General features: G+C 40.3%; 1 protein-coding gene across 5 annotated transcripts in view; it reads left to right on the forward strand.

The window, feature by feature from the left end:
* LOC129185738 (RNA-binding motif, single-stranded-interacting protein 3-like) overlaps nucleotides 1–22759 on the forward strand; it is a 172510-nt gene that overhangs the window by 59804 nt on the left and 89947 nt on the right. For 4 of the 5 annotated variants that reach the window (XM_054783148.1, XM_054783147.1, XM_054783149.1 and 1 more), the window contains 2 exons: nucleotides 1915–2084; nucleotides 16736–16794. In XM_054783148.1, the coding sequence (XP_054639123.1) occupies nucleotides 1915–2084; nucleotides 16736–16794 (229 nt within the window). The remainder of the gene's footprint in view (nucleotides 1–1914; nucleotides 2085–16735; nucleotides 16795–22759) is intronic. The other variant, XM_054783150.1, reaches the window with a different exon arrangement.

Raw genomic sequence — 22759 nt, forward strand, 5'->3', positions numbered from 1 at the left:
TGGTATAGCTTGCCATGGTGAATTATTTACTTTAAATAGTGCAATCCAAACCTGCACTTTGCACCCAATTAGGGTCATTATGCAAATTCCTCAGTAAATAAATGTGGTGTGGTATCTTCAGTTAGGTGTTGAAACTTTCTCACCTGTGCGGACCAATGGAAGTAGGGGCTTTTTTTGGACTGATAATGCTCCTGATCAGAAAGATGTAACATCAAGTCTGTGACTTGATGACTTGAACTTTAATTTGATACCTCATTCACTTCTCTACCCCAAGTATTAAAGAAGTTAAAGCAAATTTTATACCGGAAAATAGTGCCTTCTGTTCCCATTGCTTTAATATTGAGTCAAGACAAAAGCTGTGATCGACCCATGGACCTTGGCAAGTACAATTGTACTACAAAATATATCATTAAAAAAAAAAAGTCAGAGTAGTCATTTATATTTTTTTTGCTAATCAGAAAGTCCAGAGAAAAAAATCAAGTGTAATAATGCAACAACAGCATGCTGTATTCGTTTCCACACTACACTACTAACTGCATATACACAGTAATTCTGGGACAAAATTAAAGGGAACACTAAAATAGCACATCCTAGATCTGAATGATTGAAACATCCTTGTTAAATACTTTGATCCTTACATAGTTGAATGTGCTGACGACTAAATCAGACAAAAATCATCAAGGGAAATCAAATGTATTATTATTACTGGGGGTGTCTTGCTGTCCACCGGTTGTCTATTGCATTTGCACAACAGCATGTGAAATTGAGTGTCAATCTGTGTTGCTTCCCAAGTGGACAGTTTGATTTCACAGCGGTGTGATTGACATTGTGATTTAGTGTTCCCTTTTTTGAGCAGTTTATTTTGCACCATCAGATTTTAATTAAATTAATTAAATTAATTTCATCTGCAGATAGATATTAAAGTGAATTTATATCCTACATACCTTTCATCTTGTCCTGAAGCTCTGATCCATGAATTTGAAAGATGTATACAAATGAAAATACACCCGATATCATATGAAAAAAATTGCATTTTTAAGGACGTTCCCACAGACTGTCCTAATCGATGGTGCACGCACAGTTTTAGATTTTTGCATCGCTAAATTACGGGAATTGTATTTGTAACCTTCCTACATGTGTGTTTTGACCTGGACGTGCCACGATGGATGATGACGTCACTAAGCGTCACTGCTACTGCGCCGTACCGTCCAGAGGTGTACAAAACGTCCTTACTTTGCATGTTGTCCCCATAAATGTCACTTAAAAGGAGTTTCAAATAAGGCCAGATGAGTTGAATACGGAATGAAGTGAATGAGCCGACCAAAAGAAGCAGCGAATCAACTGTATTTCACAGGTCAACTACAACTCCAATGACCACCATATACAAGACAATGACATCACCGACAGGGTGATTGTAATGTTTAACATCTTTATTATTAAAAGTGCCAAAAATAAAAAAGCACATCCATATAAAGCCTGCAGTGCCGAAATCCAATGCTTTATTTCCTACAAGTAGTATTGACTCAAGCCATTGATTACTTTTTAAACGATGTTAGATCGATATACATGTATGTGTCGTCCTGAATGGAAACTTGAGTACCAAGATCGATGTAGTTGAATTGTAGGAATATCAATCAATACAAGTGAATGAATTGTTACGTCCCTAATAAATAGGAACACTGTAAATAATCCACAACGTCAAAACCGGTTACTCGCTTGCAAGTATTCAAGCAAAGATGTGTCACTTAATGTAACACGAGTCAAAGCTCAAATGCTCAGTGTGAGCACATGCAAGTGGGGGCTAAGAGATGGAAAAGCAATTGTGTCCAAGTCCAGCATGACTGGAATGGCTTTGTGTGTTTTCTATTCTAAAATGACAACTTTATAATTTTTTTTGGAACTTTGTCTCTCCAGCAGTCCTATGCTCCCCCTCCACCCATGGCTCCGCCCAGCCCCAGCACCACAGGAGGAGGAGGTGGAGGTCAAGGAGGAGGTTTGGTGGAGCAGCTAAGTAAGACCAACCTGTACATAAGAGGCTTGCCACCAGCTACGACTGACCAAGACCTCATCAAACTCTGCCAGCCGTGAGTTCTGTTCTATTCTATTCTGTTCGATGCGTTCTTTAGCACAGTGTTCGCTCCATTCCTCATCAGTTGTACTTAGAGAGCTGTAATTAGTTTTGCGTGACTCCAATGGCAGCTTGTAATGAGTATCAACAGTTTGCACTTGACCTTTATGTTCCACCTCTGTGCTTCCTGAGAGGAAATAACACCACCCAGCTGGGCCTAACCCATCCGTTCCCCTCTGCACTGGTTCCTCCACACACAAAGCACAGTATTTTCTCTGTGTTAATGACTATAAAATTAGTCTGAGTGGAAATTTTAATTGTATTGCATTTAAAGCTAGTTATGGCAGAAATATGATATTGGCAAAGGCCAATATGGGAATCATAATTTCCCCAATACGTGTTTCTAACAAAAATATGCCTGGCCTTGTAGCCACATAATTTTCTACTCATGTTAAAATGACACAGCCAAAGGTAATAGGCTTCTTTTAGAAAATGCATATGTTCAAAAGCAATTTCTATATAAAATGATGGACATAATAATGAGACACTGTGCATGAGTCCTTACTTTGTACATATCAGTGCTCCTGACAGTTATTATTGCTTGTAGACTGAGCCTGCTGTGCCTTTACATTGTCATGCACACTTTCCAATGTAAATATCCAATTGCTCGCTTGACTATATGTTATGAAGTAGTAAGTGTTGCCCTGGTAAAGCCTATCATACAACCTACAAACAAACCGTGGTTAAAATATTTAGTGTTTTTAGTGATTAGAAAATAGGCTGCCTGCCGTTCTAACCTGCATGGTAAATTGCCCATTCTCCAGGGGGTGCCGCAAGGATGAGGTGAAAAAAAAAAAGATTAATATTTATTTGTGCTATACACGTATTTGTGCAGCAGGTCAGGATATGTCTGCCGGATGCTCACCATCAACACACGGGATACTGCCGCATCCATACTGTCCACATTGATTGATTGATTGCTTATTTCTTTATTTTGAGCCATACAAAAATAAAGGTATTACCGGTCAAAAGTTTTAGAACACTCCAATTTATCTGGAGGAAAAACCTAAAGTTTTGAGTGTTAAGATGGTCTGTCTCTCTTCCATTGTTAATTCCCTTTTTTGCCATTTTTGTAACAACAAATTACTTTCTCCAGTACAATACTGTTCAACTGATACTGAACACCAGTGTGTTCCAAAGACTGTTTTTATGCAGACAGAGGAGTTAGTAAGTAGTCCAGAACTTGGAACACTGATGGGAATTAGTTGCACCAACTGCCAAGGCTTGATCAACCTCAATTTCTGCAGAACAGTTTTAAATTGTTGACCCATTTTGTGGTACCTGAAACAGGCCTTTTTTCCCCCATCCATCCATTTTCCTCCGCTTATCTGGGTCCGGGTTGCGGGGGCAGCAGTTTTAGTAGGGAAGCCCAGACTTCCCGGTCTCCGGCCACCTCATCCAGCTCCTCCGGGAAGACACCAAGGCGTTCCCAGGCCAGCTGTGAGACGTAATCCCTCCAGCGTGTCCTATGTCTGCCCCGGGGCCTTCTCCCGACTGGGCATGCCCGGAACACTTCACCAGGGAGGCGTCCGGACTAGATGCCCGAGCCAACCCAACTGGCTACTCTCGATGTGAAGGAGCAGCGGCTCTACTCTGAGCTCCTCCCGGATGACTGAGCTCCTCACCCTATCTCTTAGGGTGAGTCCAGCTACCCTACGGAGGAAACAAATTTCAGCCGCTTGTATCTGCAATGTCGTTCTTTCGGTCACAACCCAAAGCTCATGACCATAGGTGAGGGTGGGAACATAGATCGAGCGGTAAATTGAGAGCTTTGCTTTCCAACTCAGCTCTCTCTTCACCACGACTGTTCTTTACAGCGACCGCATTACCGCAGACGCTGCGCCGGTCCACCTATCAACCTCACGCTCCAACCTTCCCTCACTCGTGAACAAGACCCCGAGATACTTGAACGCCCCCACCTGGGGCAGGACCTCATTCCCAACCCGGAGGGAGCAATCCACCCTTTTCCGACTGAGAACCATGGTCTTGGATTTGGAGGTGCTGAGACTCATCCCAGAAGCTTCAAACTCAGATACAAACCGCCCCAGTAAATGCTGAAGGTCACAGCCTGATGAGGCCATTAGGACCACATCGTCACCTGCGTGTCCAGAACATGCTGACGCAGGTCTGATGATACAACTACAAAGTCGATCATAGAGCTGCAGGCTAGGGTGTCCTGGTACCAAGTGCACATCCTTATTTTCGAATGTGGTGTTTCTTATGGACAAACTGAGGTTCGCACAGAAGTCCAAAAACATCACAGCGCACGGGTTCAGATCGGGGAGGCCGTTCCTCCCAATCACGCCCCTCCAGGTCACACTGTCATTGCCCACATGAGCGTTGAAGTCTCCCAACAAATCGACGGACTCACCAGTTGGGTTGCTCTCCAGCACCCCTCTCTCTGATGGAGTCCAAGAAGACTGGGTACTCTGAACTGCTGTTCGGCATGTACGTACAAACGACAGTCAGGACCCTTCCCTTTCCCCAACCCGAAGGCGTAGGGAAATGACCCGCACGGGTGGAGGCCCTCCCCCCAGGCCTGGCTCCAGGCCTGGCTAATATTATTAATAATAATATTATTATTATTGTTATTATGGAAGACGTGCTTTGTCAATCACTGCAGTGTAATCCTGTTGGAAAACCCAGTCATTATCACACATCTCCATATATCCAGCTGCCGTTTGAGACCCCTGCACAACCTGAAGCGCCATTGTTCCATGGAAGGATCATGATGACGCCCCCACCAGTGTGCCGTGTGGAACACATCTCAGATGGGATCTCCTTGCCATGCCAGTAATGTTGGAAGTCATCAGAAACGTCATGGTTACATTTTTTTTTTCATCAGAATAAAACTTTCTTCCACCTTTCAATGCCCCATGTTTGGTGCTCTCATGCAAATTCCAAACGGCCAGTTTTGTGGTGTTGAAGGAGGCAAGGCTTTTGAAGATGTTTTTTTCGCTTTTAATGGCCTTCTCTAGCAGATGGCGTTTGATGGTTATTGGACTGTACTTGGCACCAGTAACAACCTTCTTTGTGCTGAGGATTGTCCCGTTTCTTGACGGACAGCCAATGGGATCCTCCGGCTCAGGGTCGGTGACTTTTTTTTTGGGTCTACCACTTAACTTTTTTTGTTCCATAACCCTCAGGATCTTTTAAGAAGTTTGAAATGACTGTCTTACTGCGTCCAATCTCAGTAGCAATGGCACGCTGCGAGAGGTCTTGCTTATGCAACTCAACAATCCCACAGCATTCAAAAAGAGACAGCTTTTTTGCCTTTGCCATCAAGAGATCACGACAGTGTAAATACCAGACACTAAATCACTTGCAAGCCACATTTTTGCCAAGATTTTGGCTTTTAAAAGGCTGTGATCTTAAACTTTTGATCAGCCTATTTCACTGTTTGTTGGCAGTTATTTTTTTTGTCTCACTCACATTTCTCACTCCACAGTTCTTGACAGTCATAATGTTTTGTTGCAAGGTTATTAATGATAGCCGACACCTACAAAGACTGTAAATTATTCAAAAGTCAAACCCATAGCATGAACGTTCCCCCACAACTATATCTGTGTGCCATTTAAATTGTGATTGTTCCTCTCGCAAATAAGTAATGACAGCAGGTAATGTCCACAATCGAAATAACAACTGGAAATAACAGTGGAAATAATCCACCAAGTTTGAGAAATTGCAGTAAAACAGCAGAATAGAAGCAATAGGACAGCAAACAAGCCATGCCTTGAATGCTCAGTGCAAGTGTAGGCCAGCAAGGGTAACTTGGAAAGGGAAATCACACCAAAGTCCAGTACGCCCTTAATAAGAGATATACTTTATTGATCTCGAAGAGGAATTCGAATTTCCAGGAGCTCTGCCAAAATGTCATAATGAACTTAATCACTTAAAATCACAAGATAAAATAAAACCAACCAAGGCAAGACAAGAGAAGAAAAATAAGAAATTAAATAAATAAATAAATAAGGGACAGATCACGTCAAATTTGTAGTGCAATAATACATAATGAATAATAATAAAAACACACCATAATAATAATACATCATAATTTAACACCAAGTACGGTCCTGTGTGTGTTTTTACCTCTCCCCCACTGTTGTGTTGAAAAGCCGCATGGCGTGGGGGAGGAATGATCTGCTTAGTCTTTCGGTGAAGCAGGGCAGTGATCGTAATCTGCCGCTGAAACTGCTCTTCTGCTGGGAGATGATGCTCTGCATTGGATGATGCTGGTTGTCCATGATGGAAAGGAGCCTCCTCGATGCCCTTTGCTCTGCCACAGATGCCAGGCTGTCCAGCTCAGTGCCATTGACATCAAACCCAATAACTATGTAGATATCCCTTTCCAAAATAAAACGCAATCATTGATATTAATTTATCTATGTCTATAACAGAATTTTATAACTTGTAAAATGAGAAGTTTAAATTTTCTTTCACACTCTTTATGTAAAAACTGCCTCCTTGGCAATTTTAATATGAGAAAAAAATTATATAAAAATCTGAAGAGTGTAATACACACACACACGCGCGCGCACACACACACACACACCCCAACCATACTTTGCCCTTCTGCAGCTCAAGACTGCAATATTTCAGCTCAGCCCTGGAGGCGTTTGAGAAAAGGGGTGAGAAATGGGGGCCAATAAAAGTTTCATTAGAGCCCCAGTCACTGTGCCAAGTGGCCAGTAACATTTCGAAAAAGGTCACTGTGGGAGGCGGCCTGTGTGTGTACTTTTGGGTCGCCGCCTCAGCCTTGGCTTTCCAAGTCTTTCCGGCTTTCGGAAATACACTGAGTGGCTCTTTCCTGTCACCCATGGCCATGGCGTGCACATTTGACCCGTATGTGTGCACACAACACAAACAACCAACAACCAAGAAAAGACACCGTCCAAAAAAAAAAAAAAAAGCACCACCAAAAGAACAACTACAGTCTCTTGCTGCCACAAAAAAATAAACACACTCTTAACTTGCTCTTTATTTTTACCGTCATGGCTTTTTTGTGCCCATCAACCCACCAGTACAATTGTCTGCCTTCACATTTTGCCATCCTTCTCATCTCCTCTTTCTATGACACTGTCTGCCCTCTCCCACTAGTACCTCCCTCCTTTCTGTCTTTGTGCCATTTCTAGGAGTGTCAGAGGAAAGTGCTGTTGTCAGCTGACATTTCCAATCACCCCCTTGGTAGCCCAAACTGTGGACACACTTAACATCCGAGAACAGAGCAGAGGGAATGTAAAGCTCAGACCAAGAGAAATAGTATCTACTGTATTTGTCTGTCTACCCATCTATGATGAGCATTCATGATTATTCTAAATGTACCAGTAAAAAAAATAAAAATAGACACAATATAGTGGTTGATGTCCATGTGTTCATTATTAATTTGGGCTTCACAAAAAAAGGGAAAAAAAAAATAATGTAAAACAGTAATCCCTTGTTTATTACAGTTAATTGGTTCCAGACCCGACCATGATAAGTGAATTTCCACGAAATAGGAGTCCTTGTTTATGAATGGAAAATTTTAATAGAGCATAAAACACGTGTTTAAGATCTTCTAAATATAACATTAGAGCCCTGTAGACAGCCGCACGGTGGCCAAGTGGTTAGCATGTTGGCGACACAGTTAGGAGATCGGGAAGATCTGGGTTAAAATCTCTGTTTGGGCATCTCTGTGTGGAATTTGTGTGTTCTCCCTGTGCGTATTTGGGTTTTTATCCGGGTACTGCGGTTTCCTCCCACGTTCCAAAAATATGCATGTTAGGTTATTTGAAGACTCTAAATGACCCATTAATTAGCAGACCACTAGTTGTGTTATCAAAACATTGGTGAATATATTATCAATTAGCGTGGCACAGTGGTCTGTTAGTCTGCTTGGTCTGGTGATTTTAGACTCATGCTGTACGTTGTATCTATGAAGTTTTTATCTTTTGCTTATTTGGAATTAGAAGATCAATACTGAAGTCCCCACATACAAAGTTTTTTTTGGCTGATGTCTGTCAAGGATGCCACAATGTAGTCCTTGAACATTTTGATACTTGACTTGGGTTTTCTATGTAAACCGACCCATACATTTTTACTTTTCTTTAGATTTCCTACATTCTATATGAATATACATTCTAAATTATTATTGCAAATGACGTGCTTTTTACCACTTTGTAGTTCAGTTGTTTGTCCCTGTACAAAGCCGCTCCTCCTCCACTTTTGTTATTCCTGTTTACATAGTTAATTTCATATCCTTCCAGCTCAAAATCTATGCCTTTCTCAGCATCAATCCAAGTTTCTGAGATTGCTATTACCTTGAAGGGTTCCGTGAAGGCGGGCGGTTAATGTCTCTTCTGTTCTTGTTGCTTAATTTATAGGTATTAATGTTTCTTTTGTTCTTATTCATTTTCTTGTGTTTTCTTTCTTTTTTTGGGAGAATGAACAGAACAAGAATTTCATTGCATAGTATAACTACATGTCTTACTGTGCATATGACAATAAAACTCTTGAATCTTGAATCTTGAACTGACTTGGATAGTCTTATGTTAGTTTGCGTAGTTTGCGTACATGCTTCCGTTGTTGATATGAACAATTGATAAATTGTTGTCAGGTTTAATATTGTTGTATTGTTCCTCTGTGTCGTAAAAGCACTAATTTTTTATATTAAAGAAAAAAATTGTATACAGATCTATATATTTATCCAATGTGTACGAAGGACCATTGCTTACGTTTTGATATACTTTTATATACGTACACTAGGGAGCTTGGGACTGCGATCGGCTGACATCCAGTCCAAGGTGTACCCCGCATCTTACCCAAAGTCAGCTGGGATAGGCTCCAGCCTACCCCCGCGACCCTAAAGAGGATAAGCGGCATGGAAAATGCATGGATCAATAGGGCGCTTCGGAGTGCTGGTACGGGGATGGATGAAGTTTATCATGCTTCACAAAAGAAAGTTCACTACGTTCTTGTGCAGCTCTCATTTTAGGCAACCGTTTTTAAACAAACAGCATCTGAATAATCCTCATTGATAAAAATTCTAGTTTTGAAACGTTTGGCTCTATGCAAGACTTCCAGTTTCTCCTGAAACTTCACAATAATGGATCTTTGTCTGTCCATGCCATCCCTTTGTTTCCCATTCCGGTACACCCACTCAACTTCTCTTTCTCGCTGTAAATGAATTTTTTCAGCGAGCACATCTTTAATTTTCTTCTCACACTCGGTCCGCAACTCGGGTGACTCAACGCCGTCAAATTATTTTGTTTAGTCTGACCTTCAAGGTATTCCATTTTGTCAATTACAGTGAGAAGACTGTCACATATTTTCATGTCAGTCTGTTATATGACTGTTATGATTGTCAATATTTTTGTATTCCTGCCTTGATGTCATCCACTTCTTTTTGAGTGAGCTAGAGTGAGCTGGTTTTAACTTCTTGCAGCTCTTTAGATAGATAGTGTCTAGTCTTGTATTAGGAGACTCAAGTATAGGTTTAACAAAGCCTTTCAAATGATCCTGTTGCTGTAATAGCGCATGGGAGATTTCCTTCTGTTGAAGCAGGAGTTCACTTACTTGCGACAGTGAAACAGTCATCTTCATGCTTTGTATCGAGACCTAGGAGGCATGTTGGAAACAGCACACAGTGGTAGCCACACAGGAGCTGATAGCTGCAGTAACCCACACAGTACGCCAGAGCATTGGAGATGTTGGTCACACTGCTGGCCGGGACACTAGTTATGGGCTCCAGCAGGGCCTTGGCTTGGTGAATGGGCTGTAGCAGAAGGTAAAGCGTTTTCCTTCTCAAAACAATATGCGTTCAAAAGAGTCATACATTTGCATCACAAAACATTTTCTACGAAAAAGTGAGACCTCAAAATCGATCGGCATTATTTTCACTCCATTCGTATCACTGCATGCTGCCGCCTGCGTATGTGTTCCACAGTGTTTACATGTGCAGATGAAGAACGCTGCGACGCGAGAGAGTTAAACTGAGAGCTAGGCTGGAGTTGTATTGTCACAAAAGAAAATATGTACAAAATGATCCAGACTTGCAATTATCTGGGCTGTAACAACAAGAATGTGTCCTAATCGCTCTATACATAGTTTACCTGTCACGGACATTGCTATTAGACAACTTTGGCTTCTTGTCGTATTGGCTATGAAGTGGTACCCAAAGTGGGAAGGATGAAACAGTTTCATGTGTGTAGTGCACACTTCAGCAAGGACGATTACGTTCCTTCACGCCCAAGACAGAGGAAGAAACATGTTTTAAAGAGTTCTGCTGTTCCAGCACCCCAGGTAAGAACTAACTACTTGCTAATTAGAGACCACCTACTACCTTGTTTACAAGCAAAAAAAAAAAAAAAAGCTTTTATACTCAGAACAGGCTATCTAAAATCATCTAGTAACGTGTGCCACAAATCATCAAATGTCATATTACCAGTGAAGCCACTAAATAACAAATGATGACTGTTGTTATAGTCAGCAATGTGGAAGTGTGGATCATGTTCACATTTCTGAGTATTCTTCCAGTCCCTCTACTATGTACACACATATACACGCACACACACGCTAAGTTCCAAACATTGTACTACCATACAACTTCCATACAAAAAATAACAACAGCAATAGCAAAAAGGAACATGCAATAGGTATTTTTACAGACTCGCATAAAGCATTTATATACTATCGACCATCACTTGGAAGTGGGAAAGATATGGGATCAGGGGTATAGCACAAAAATGGCTAAAGTATTACTTAAATAACAGGCAACTGTCAGCAGGTAGAAGATGAGCTGTTGTTGTAAAAAAAAAAAACAGGCATCAAAAATTAGGCAAAGGCGGCGGGGGAAAAAAAACCCCAAAAAAACTAGAACTGCTAGGACATGATGTGAGAGTACAACAAACTTGCAACTAACAGGAGGGACCAGAGGGTATAAATAGGGAGCAGGTAATCAGAGGAGATGAGGAACACCTGTGCAGAATCCGGCAGGGGGAGGGAGTTCCATAATGAGGGCTTGGCAACAGGTGTGACAGGTGGCAGGCATGACAACAACAATATGTGCTACTAAGTAATGAGAAATATGACCTGTTGAAGGTGACGTGGGGTACAACAAAGTTCTGTGCTGGGTCCAAAGTTATTTATTATATACAACAATGATGTCTGTAATGTGTAAGTTAAAAAGATGGCTTGCCAGATTGGACTTTGGTGGTTCTTTTCTTTCTGTTGAATATCTAAATGTCTAATTATTCTTCTCATCAGTGATCTTTCACTCGTCATTTTGGCTCTGTTTTCTTTGTCTATATGTGCCCTGCGATTGGCTGGCGACCAGTCCAGGGTGTACCCCGCCTGTTGCCCGAAGTCAGCTGGGATAGGCTCCAGCATACCCCCGCGACCCTAAAGAGGAGAAGCAGTATAGAAAATGGATGGATGGATGGATTTATTTTTTCTTTAATTATTCTTGCAATTTTCGGTTCCCAAATGGTTTCTCTGATTTTTTTTTATTTTTTGTTGCTTAAATTTATTTCCGAAATAGATGGAAAATGAAATTCCAATGTAAAAATATATTAATATCTAATGTTTATTATGTATATGGATTCATTTATACTGTGGCAATCTCGCATCAGCGAAGAGACGTTCAGAGGCGTTACAGCTACTTGAAAGGACGTTATTCTTTATTTGGGCAGGCAGGAATCGGGACGGAACTTGCAATGAGCTTGGCACGGGCAACTACAAATACTACATGGGATGACAAACAACAATGTACATAACATTAAACACATAATTTTTACAAAACAGTCCAGCAAAGCATGCTGGGGAAGCAGGAAGTGCTCCCAACAAAGCATGCTGGGAAGCAGGAAATGCTCCCAACAAAGCATGCTGGGAAGCAGGAAGTGCTCCCAGCGACGCCACAGTATGCGCAACATGAAATTTATTGCTCCAAAAAAGAAATTGTGAAATCCGAAAACAAAAACCCATGTCCAATGTGATTGTGTGTATGCTTTGTAAATTTCCAACTATTTCTAGTGAAACAACACAACATCAACAAAACATTACACAACAAAATATAACTTAACACGTCCCTTCCCCTTCTGCTCAGTGTTGACACATTTTGACCAATCGTGCGGCTTTGACAGAAAAACAGATGAGAAAATAAGCATTCACTTCAAAGAGATGCATCGTCACTTTTTCATCACTATATTTCAGTTAGCTGTATGCACCAAAACGCGTGTAGTTCAACAAATTCACTAAAAGCCAAATATTTCCGTGGCACTTATGCAAAATATGGAGAGAGAGTGTATGATGTCAGAGCAATGTTGCTGTGTTTTGTCTTCCATAGACTTGACCTGGCCTTAAAATATACCCGTCCACGCAGGAATAATCACTTGTTTTAGTGTAGTGACTGGTAACTGCAGTATACTTGCATTTCCTATACTTGAAATATTCTCAAATATGTCAAAAACAGATCTGCTAGGGCATGAATTGTATTATTTATTTTCCCTGAATATTTGGCACTGTGTATTCTTCAGTTAAGGTAAATATCCAGTAAACACAGCATACACTCTCACAACCCTTAGAATCTTTTCACTCAATGTTTATTTGGTACAAAGGGAAGTAATGGATGACCCCGACCCTCTTGGTCCTTGTCATTCTTTGTAGGTATCTTGTATGTACAGTATCTGAACAGTTTTATTAGCATCTCATGTGAAGGTGAAGGGCAGGTCGATGTTATTTCCACTACCTCCGAGCATCCACTGATCAAATCAATTCAAGAATTCCAGTTGTACTTGAACACAGAATTTAGCACTACATGATTCCAGCCTCTCCTTAAGATCCTGACTGCAAAAAGTAGTCTTCATTTCACCACTATAGTATCACAGTTAAGTTTCTAAAACTGTTGTTCCCATTGATTGAAATCCAGAGCGTGCAACATTCAGCCGGATGCCGCGAGTTTGTTATAATAGGTCATGTTCTCGCAATCGTACGTTTCTCCTGTCCTCTCCTTGTTTCCTCTCCATCCAATTCCTAACTCCAAACTACCAAGAGAAGGTGCATTTATCTGAAGATAACAGAAACACCTTCAACATATGCTGTGTGCGTTTTCCACTTTGTGAAAAGAGACAACTGTGAATATATTGTTTCAAGAATTATAATGTGTCATGCCGGGTATCTGCTTCTCTCGTTTACTGCTACTCCATTTTTCACACACAGAAACACACACGCACACAAACGTGCAAAAACACAGTGGCTTCACTTTCCTGCTCTGAAAAAAAACAACAACCTGCCAAAACATTGATGGTGAATGAGATCTTTGCATGCATTCATCACCCCATAAATACATACACACAGTCACACCATTTCAAGGTAACACACCCACATGTATTGTTCTTGCGTGTCTTGCCTCACTCACTCACACATGCACTGTAGGTGTTTACACCACGCACACACGTAGTGTTTGAATTACATGGAGGCAGAAGTAAACAAAAAGCTGGGCATTGTCAGATGGTATGTGTAAAGTGCGTGATTACTGCTTTGGTGATTTTCATCTGTGACGGCATGCTTGTGTGTTTGTCTCTGCGTAAATGTGTGGGCGATTAGTCCGGCCTTGTGTTTTCCACGCCTGCATTCATTGGCTCGCGCCCCAAACCACAGGCCAAAGATATTGTTTACCAAACGGCACAACTTCAGTCAAAGTATCCCGACAAACATCATATTTGATTTCAGCCTGTCACAGTTGGTGCGTTTGTAAATACCCTAAAATATCTCGGATCACATTGTAAAACGTGTGCAAAACGAACATTGTCGGAGCGTTTGATGCATGACTCAGAAAATAGTGCATTCTCTCTCCAATTTCGAGATCATAAGCTGCTTAGATGCCACTTTGCGTGTGATAGCAGTCTTTTAAAATGTTTTTTTTTCTGTTTTTACTTCCAAAGCCTGCTGTCCCAATAGAGTTAGATGTGAGGCTGTCAGGCGAGCTACTGTGTTCACTGACAGAGATGCTCCTCCTGGTGACAGCTAAATGATCTATTCTTTATTAAACACCACATACTATCTCTCTATCGCTTCCTGCTTGCTGTCACTGTCTCAGGTTATCTTTTGACTGACTACTCTTTTTCTCCTCACCCATTTCAAATATTTCACATTTGCCACCTACCCTCTTTTACCCATTACATTCCTCACGAGCATCTTTGAGCTCATACCTGTCTTTCTCTCAAATAGACCAACTTTTCAGCCCTTACCTGATATGATCTGCTTACCACTAAGTGCATTTTACAACAGTACAGAGGCCATTTATTCAGGTTCTTAGTTGATCTAAAAGTAAAGTGAAAAGTACAAACTCTGAATATACTGTACAGTTTTGGAGATGGAAAATGCAAACTATTGAAAATGCAAGTCACTGAAACAAAATAACCGAACCATATTGTCTTTTCAACAACATTTCATTGAAGTACTGCCAGTAGTGGTGCTACCTTTCCCTTCATTAAAGTGAGGTACAACTAGACGCATGACTGTCCCTTCAGTGGTTCCCTGTTTTAGCTGGATTAGAATGCTGTTCAAAAATAAATACTTTGGCTAAAGATGGATTTCAACAAAGTGTGTAAATTTCTCTGTCTGTGTCTGTTTTAGCTTTAACTGTTCTACTTTTCTATTCATTTGTAACACCGAATGAACTATTGTCTATCAACCAATTATCGGACAGCAAGGTAGGTTGTGTGGTGCCATACACATGCAAACCCGTTGTACTACTGCCACCAGCACTCGGGCCAAAAGAAACTACGGTAAAAAGAAAAGATATCTTGAGACACTCAACAATAGAAACACCAAAGCATGTGTAGCATATCAAACTAAACCATACAATACTGCTTAGTGGAAAAACATCTATACTGTACCTTCTTCCTTTCATGCTTTGTCTGCCGTCCTCTCAGCTTTCTTGCTGTTTCTCGCCCCTCTCTTGGTAGGAGGGACTGAGAGACCAAGCTGATGAGAAACAATAACTTCTAGAGCGCACCAAGCTGGCCAATTGGTGGGAGGGTTAAATCAGGGAATGATACAGAGTAAAGAAGCAGAGGTGTCAAAACTTTAGAAGTCGATTGTTTTTGCATGTGCATGTGGTACCTGGAGAGCGGGGACTTAACTGACCAGAATTTTTCTCAGCGGATACTGTGAGGGCCAGTATTGTCAAAAAAAAATAATGATTCTAATAATATTTCTCCTGACTGGGATTCTGACTGTGCCAAGCGTCGGTGTTGTTACCCACTGCGCCATCCAACCGCTTACAAAAAAAACAACTAACTAACACTGCACTGTACATAACTGCCACTTAGCTACAATACCATTATTAATAAAGCGAGGAACCCACTTAACACTTTACCTTGAACTTAAACTTAAACTTCAAGCATTAGCAGCTTTCACCGGTTAGCGGTGGTGCTTGTTAAATTTGGCGCTCAGCCAAATGTAGCAAAAGTAAATGGAATGGCTCGGTGATAAAGGGTTCGGACAGGTCCAAACCTTTACACTACAACATCATCTGGAAGAGTTTAGAATCAATATTTATCTAAAAACATGACAAAAAACATTTTAAATAACTATAACAACAACTACTCACCAGATTTGTCAATTTCTCCTCCGCAGTCAGTCGGCATAACTTAAGCTGATGTTATTGTAGGCCAGCTAGCCGGCCCTGTGAGGCAAATCTGAACTCTGATTGGTTAAAGAAGCAGTCCCATTGCTAATAGTGTGAAAGTGATATTGACCAGCACTCCTGATTTTGAAGGCTCTCTGCAGATTACATTAACATGGCAACATATAGAAGCTGAAATGTGATTGGACAAAAACAAATATAACACACAGGAAGCAGTGCAGCCTAGAGACACGCCGCTAAATGAAGATAATAGACTGTTGGGAATAAATTAATACAGTTTCATTGAAAAAAATAATATCATTTAAGTTGTAAATGGAGGTCAGTGCTTCTGATATTGTTAGGCCAGCAGAGAAGGCTCAATACTAACAATTGGTCAGTTGGTATTTTGTATACCATGCTATAGAAACTATGCAAATGAGTATAATAGTAATAATGATTGTGTTCCCTTTTTTAGAGTAAACTAATGAGTCATTATTCGTAATATGCTGGCTCAAAATATGTATTGTATTAAAATTCAAAACCTACGTCAAATTTATTTGAGTTTTGACCTCGGATGTATGCATTAAAAAAGAGAGCGGGGCTCTCAAAGATATTCATCAAGTTGATGGTAAATGAGCTAATGAGTTTGATGTTTCACTCTTGGTCCATTTATTTAGCACTGGCACAAAATAAAAAGAGTCTGTTTGGAATGACTTCAGAGCTGCAAGTATGTGATTTAAACTTTACACTTAAAACTTTTGAAAAAAAACAAACCCCAAAAATGAGACAACATAATTTCAGTGGGAAGATCGGAGGGGGGAGACAACCTTGTGGCTGTTTCTTGCACAAAGTCAGAGGTCATATGGCATTGTCTGAGGGTCATAAATCAAAACAGGACAGCAGCTATGGTATTTCACTACTCTTTCACCTCGATGGCTTCACATGTTTAAAATGCTAAGACTAATTGAATGACTAATAAGAACGTTGTCTTGGTGTTTTCACAGATATGGGAAAATTGTTTCTACAAAGGCCATCCTGGACAAGAACACCAATCAGTGTAAAGGTGAGTGAGTATGCAGTGGATCTCCTGTAGCCCAGAAAGTCACAGACAAGCGAAGATTTTTGATGAGTTATTATATTTCGTAGTGTAACGATACACTGAATCCACCAGTGTGGCATTGAGAGCAGTTTTGATTTAACGTCCAACCTAATTCATTAATAAACATTTTTTTTTGTGGGAACAGGCTGGGAAAGTCAGGAGTAAAATAAACAATTTCAATATTCTTAACCATTTGATGAGCTTTTATATCAATTTGATGTATCTTGAAGACAATGACTTTTATGTACAAATGATGTTCTGTTAGAATATATGAATTTCATTCGACTTTGCTATCATGTTTTCAGTATTGTATCGTAATGATGCTCAATAAAGATCAGATTTGATGACTTTAGCATTGTCGCAATTGCCCAAATCAAAATGTAGCTGGCCATGCAAACAATGACAATGTTCCAGAGGACTGAGACTCCTTTTAGTGATGAGGGTCTTCCCATGAGGGTCTGTTTGATTGTTGAAGTGGTCTGAGCAAAGCACTAATCAATATGATTGTAGTCATCTACTTTAAAAACACACGCCGGTGCTCAGCATGACTAATGCTTCTACTTCTGCATGGTGCTCAAAAGCATATTGAAAGTTTTGGTTTTTTTTTTAAGATAACAGCATAGATTCGATGTAATCAACTACATTAGTAAAAAGGGAAACCCAATGTTATTGATACTAATGGCAGGGATCAGATAGTATTACTCTGATGTAGTATTTTAAAGCACCTCAAGTGTCACTTTTTATGTTGCAGTCATCCTAATTAGGTACAGTCGCTGTGTATGTCTCGGGCTGGGCATCGAGTCTCCAGCATCGAACCAGGAACCGGGACTAACATTCCGATTCTCCTGTGCAAATGTTTTTATTTCGATTGCTAGTTTCGATGCCCACTTTGCCCAGTGAAAAAAATAGCCGCGAAAGAAGCTGGCGGGCACCAGCGAAGTTTAGATCAACTTCATAAAAAAGAGCGGTCGACTATGCGACATTTGCAACATAATAACATCATGCAAAGGAGGGTGCACGACCAACATGATTCATGTTCACACATTCATGGTGTAGAAATAACAGAGTAGTGCTACGACGGACTTCCTCTAAGCAATAAGAACCAGGGGAGTCGAACAATAAATTATGTCTCTCTCATGACAATATAATCGAAGGCTTCAGCATGCTAGCTGACGTGGAAGGTCGGTGTAAATAGAGGACAGGAGCTAGCTTTATTCATATGCACAGTCGGTCTCTGTTAGCAACAGTCAAGGGACTTTCTCAACCCACACGACACACTTCCACTCTTCAAAATAACACATTTGGGCTACGTCCTCTTTATTTGTTTAAACAAAATAAGGGTGTCATAAAAAATAGCTTACACCAACACTGAGGCGGCAAACTTTTCAAAAGTAAACATCGTTTGTGAAAGTGTACTCCTATAAAAAGACACTTCATTACATTTATATTCAAGCTGAATGGTTTGATATTTATATACTTGTTAAAAATAGCCCTGTAAGGATACATAATAAGAGTAAATAAGCCATTTAAGACATAAATAAGACTCGTGCTTGTGTGTGTTGCTATAAATGTGTTCCCTAGGAAAACAGAGTGAGTGACGGACAGGAAGTGACATCAGGGGTTCAGAGTTGAGTTTCAGTTTGCCGTGGGTTATGTTTTTATTAAAAGTGATGCATTACTATTAGCATCTGTAGGGAAGACTAGAATTTTGATGTTAAGAAGATGTTGATTTGAATTTTAAAAAAAGGAAGAATAAGCATTCTAGAAAATATTTAGACCTAACCTAACACTCTAAAATTATGACAAAATACAGTTTACAAATGTGTAGAGATTGCACAGGATTGTTCACGTTGCTGGAAAAAAAGCCCAGTTGGGAATTAACCAATTTTTACTTGGTTTATGATTTTCAACTAAACAAGAGAGAGCAAGCCAGAACAAATTGTCTTTGTTCTTCTTATAGTCAATCCATCCATCCATTTTCTATGCCGCTTCTCCTCATTAGGGTCGCGGGGGCATGCTGGAGCCTATCCCAGCTGACTTCGGGCGACAGGCGGGGTACACCCTGGTCAATAAATCCCATAAATAACAAAACTCACACTCATCGTACTGAAGCATTGTCATTTATTTTCGTTGATCGGTGTCCAAAAACATTTCACATTCTACTCAAATGATCCATTCAATCAGTGTAGTATATTTGCCACCAATAACAACATAACATGCATGATACATTTGCTATCAGAAAGACAGTTTGAGATGTAATCCCATTAATCCAGGCATAAATTAATGCACTTAATTTACTGTCATGCACAAAATGAAACAGCTCCAGCAGCCAAGGTCCTTATTAGCAATTTTATAGCTTGTAATTTTGACTCCATGTATGTTTTAAACAGTTGTTAATTTACAATGAATTTCATTATCAGTTAGCCATTAGAATGCCTTACAACCGGATAAGTGTTGGTTTGATTGCAAAGGCATTCAGTTGGGACTAGATAAGTGCTTAGCGTGACTAAGAGAGTATAAATTGGCACAGAGGTTTCTCATGGGAAGGAAGGGATGGATGGGAGGCGGCACAAGGAAGTCGGGGAGAGTGGGTAAAAATAGCCAAAGGCTGACAGAAAAGGAAGGGTACCCTTTGAAAGTGATGATTTAGCAGACAGCCTCTTCATTTCGGCAAGATTTGATTGAGACAAAAGACTGACAGATGGAGACGGATCAGATCAGTCTGTTGTTTTGGCATTGTTGTTTGTTAAAGGCCATCAGTGTTTTAAAGTTCAGTTTCATACTTTACCACGCAAGTTGAGGCACTATGAATACATTATATTACATTATGTAACATTATGACCAACAGTTTTAGGCAAAAAGGCTTTTATAGTTGCACATAACATCAAAGATCCAACCGCTGTCATGCATGTCGTCATGCGTCCTCAGTTTGTCTTAAGAGAGCTCAGTTCGGTGAACATGAAATTATTGACTCTACGTTTGAGTTTTGCTTTGGGGACTGAGAGCGTGACTTGTAGTTCTCTGCCAAAACGCAAGGGGCAGTGGTTTCCTGAGAGTGAGCAACCACAGCTAGCTCACTAGCTACTTAGCTTCCTGTGTTTGAGTAGTGAACAATGGCGACCGAGGCGACATCCAGATCGTTGCTGGAGCTCCAACTAATCGATGTGAAGCATCAGTCACTTTTATTGTACCCGTTGCTACGAAACCGGAGGAGAAGACATCAATTTTAAAATGTCACTTTTGCAGGCGGGAAAAGTAGGAAAGGCTACATAGCAGCAATGATGTATTGAAAAACACAAATCATAGCTCAGCGGCCTCGGTCAGGCTGCGCTGGGGGGTTTGGAGGGGGAGGAGCGAGACGACGTTGCTTATGCCAGTAATACTAAGTGTGTTATTCATTTTATGTTTTACGATTAACAGCTTGTATGACTATTAAGTTGCTGCAGGTCACCGGCTCAAATTGACATCTTTTTCCAACTAAAAAATATAAGAATGCCACCATATGTTACCAATAATGGTTCAAAAGAACGGACTGAACAAAAGGGTCTATTTTTTTTCACAATTACAGAGAAAACTGCATATAAATTGGCGTAATTCGCCGTTTGGCCGAAATAAAATGGTTGGTTACTCACGGCCATGTCAGGCATTCACGTACACGTCTTTACCGCATATACTATACACACATAAAAGCAGCCTCAGAGAAACATCAACAATTTTCAGTCATGCTGCCGTTATCATAGCTATACAGTGATGCTATGTTTATTAATTGGTTCCAGACCTGAGCATGATAAGTCAATTCCTTACAAATGGAATATTTTCATAGTTTAGAGCATAGAAAACCTGTTTACGGCCTTCTAATTATTGTTTTTAACATTATTAGAGCCCCGTAGACATAGTCAACAACAACACCTCATAGTCAACTTTCCAGTCGTATTACCCAATATAGTATTCATAATAAGAGTAAATAATACCGTTTAAGAGATAAATACGGCTCGTGCTTGTATGTGTTGCTAAACGTGTTCCCTAGCCGAAGTGAGGGCAGGATGGACAGGAAGTGATGTCAGGGGTTCAGAGCTGGGTTTTAGCTTGGCGTGTGTTATGGTTTTATTAGTGTTGTGAGATCATTCAAAATAGAAAAAAATAGGTACAATTTGGGTAGATATGCTTATTTTTTGACTAACACTAGACCGTACTTAACCACAAAACGATTTATTCATGAATATATTTTGGAAAAAACGTGATCGAGTGAAGCCGTGAAATTCGAAGCATGATGCGGCGAGTGACTACCGTAAATTCAGTTATAGCTAATGCTAGGAGCTAAACTTTGGCAAATCACAATTGTTAGCTGACAGCACACATAACTAACATAACGTGTGTGTGTTACATCGGGCGTAGTATATGTGCTCAAAGCAGGAAGAAGGTGGGATATAACGCTTGCAGTATGTTCGAAAGTTAGCACCCTCCAGGCAGCCGCCTTAAGAAAGTTAAAATAATAATTAGACTATTGCCTGTAAAATAAAGGTTTTTCAGTCACATTTCAACCCTGGAACAGATGACTTTATTTTGCAAGGCTAAAACAATTGTAAATTGACCAGCATCACGGAACAGATCGTGTTCTGTCTTAGAGGGTCCGCTCTACATGAATGAAATTAAGTAAATACTCGAAATAAAATGGAGGTAACCCCGAATCAGACGCTATATTTTAATCTCAATTTGATCAACTATCAATTGTAAGACAATTAGTGTCCTCAGTTTGCTGCAGTTTTGAACACACTGACAGTTTTCTAGTTAGCAGTGTGGTGTACAGGGAGCAGGAGAGGGCACAGAGCACAGGAGGGAGAGAGGAAGGGAGAGGAAACCACTTTAGATTGGAAAGGATTTCCATTTCCCAAAGACAATCCCCCTCCCTCTCAGTGTCTCCATGTGTCTGCTGACTGGCCTTTGCATACCTCGCTCTCTTACCGCTCATTCTTGCTTGCTCTCTTCTCCTGCATCTGCCGCCTCCCAACATTTTGCTTTTCCTTGTTCTTGCTCCTTCTTCCTCTGGATTCGGTTGCCTGTTCTAATGGCCCAAGGCCAGGAACTCTGAGAGCTCAAGAGATTAGAGAGCAGCCTGGGTTTTCTTGGTGTGTGTGTGCATGCATGTGCTTGTTTATCTGCATTTACATCAGTGTCTGCATTCACTTGTACGCGCATCATAATAAAATGATTTAGGGTTTTGTTGTTTTTTTTTTCATTCAAGAGTTTAGTATTTGCCAGGGCTGACTGAGCAAGATGAAATTTCACCTCCGTATCGTCTTAGGGGCACTTTTGGAAGCAAATGGTGCAAATGTGAGGGTTACATCATTTAAATGTTTTCATTTTTCCAATCTGCAGAAGTATCCTTAGTATTCTGGGGTAGCAATCATATTTCACTGAGAGTACTTTTTTTTTCCCGTGGATTTAAAGCGATGTCGGGATACGCTATAGATGTAGAAAATGTTTCATCTCATTTGGAAGAAGGGAAACTTCTCAACAGCTAAAGTAACCCTGACTCTCTAAAGGCTACAGACATTTGTTTTGGCAGCAATACTTAGCCTCTAACCCCCTCAAAGAGAGAGACAAATACCATTTTCAAAATTCACCTCTCTCTTTGAGTGATGAGTAGAAGGCAGTGGCGTGTGGTGAGGTTCATGGCCGGTGGGGCACTGACTCCTTTGGAGTTTTTGTTTTTTTTTAATGCTAATACAGGTTGCCCATGAAGAGGATAACAAGAAAGATAAAATTATAATTGACTTTGGTTAAAAAAAAAATATGGTCTTCAAATTGTTTTCAAATACTTCTTAGTCCCATTTATTTATTTATTTGGTAATTTATGTATTTATTTATTTTTTTAGTAACTGAAAAAGATTTGTGCTCTTACCTTTTATGTGTATATGAAGTATGCACT

This window comes from Dunckerocampus dactyliophorus, chromosome 7 (genome assembly GCF_027744805.1).
Source record: "Dunckerocampus dactyliophorus isolate RoL2022-P2 chromosome 7, RoL_Ddac_1.1, whole genome shotgun sequence".
Lineage (NCBI taxonomy): Eukaryota > Metazoa > Chordata > Actinopteri > Syngnathiformes > Syngnathidae > Dunckerocampus > Dunckerocampus dactyliophorus.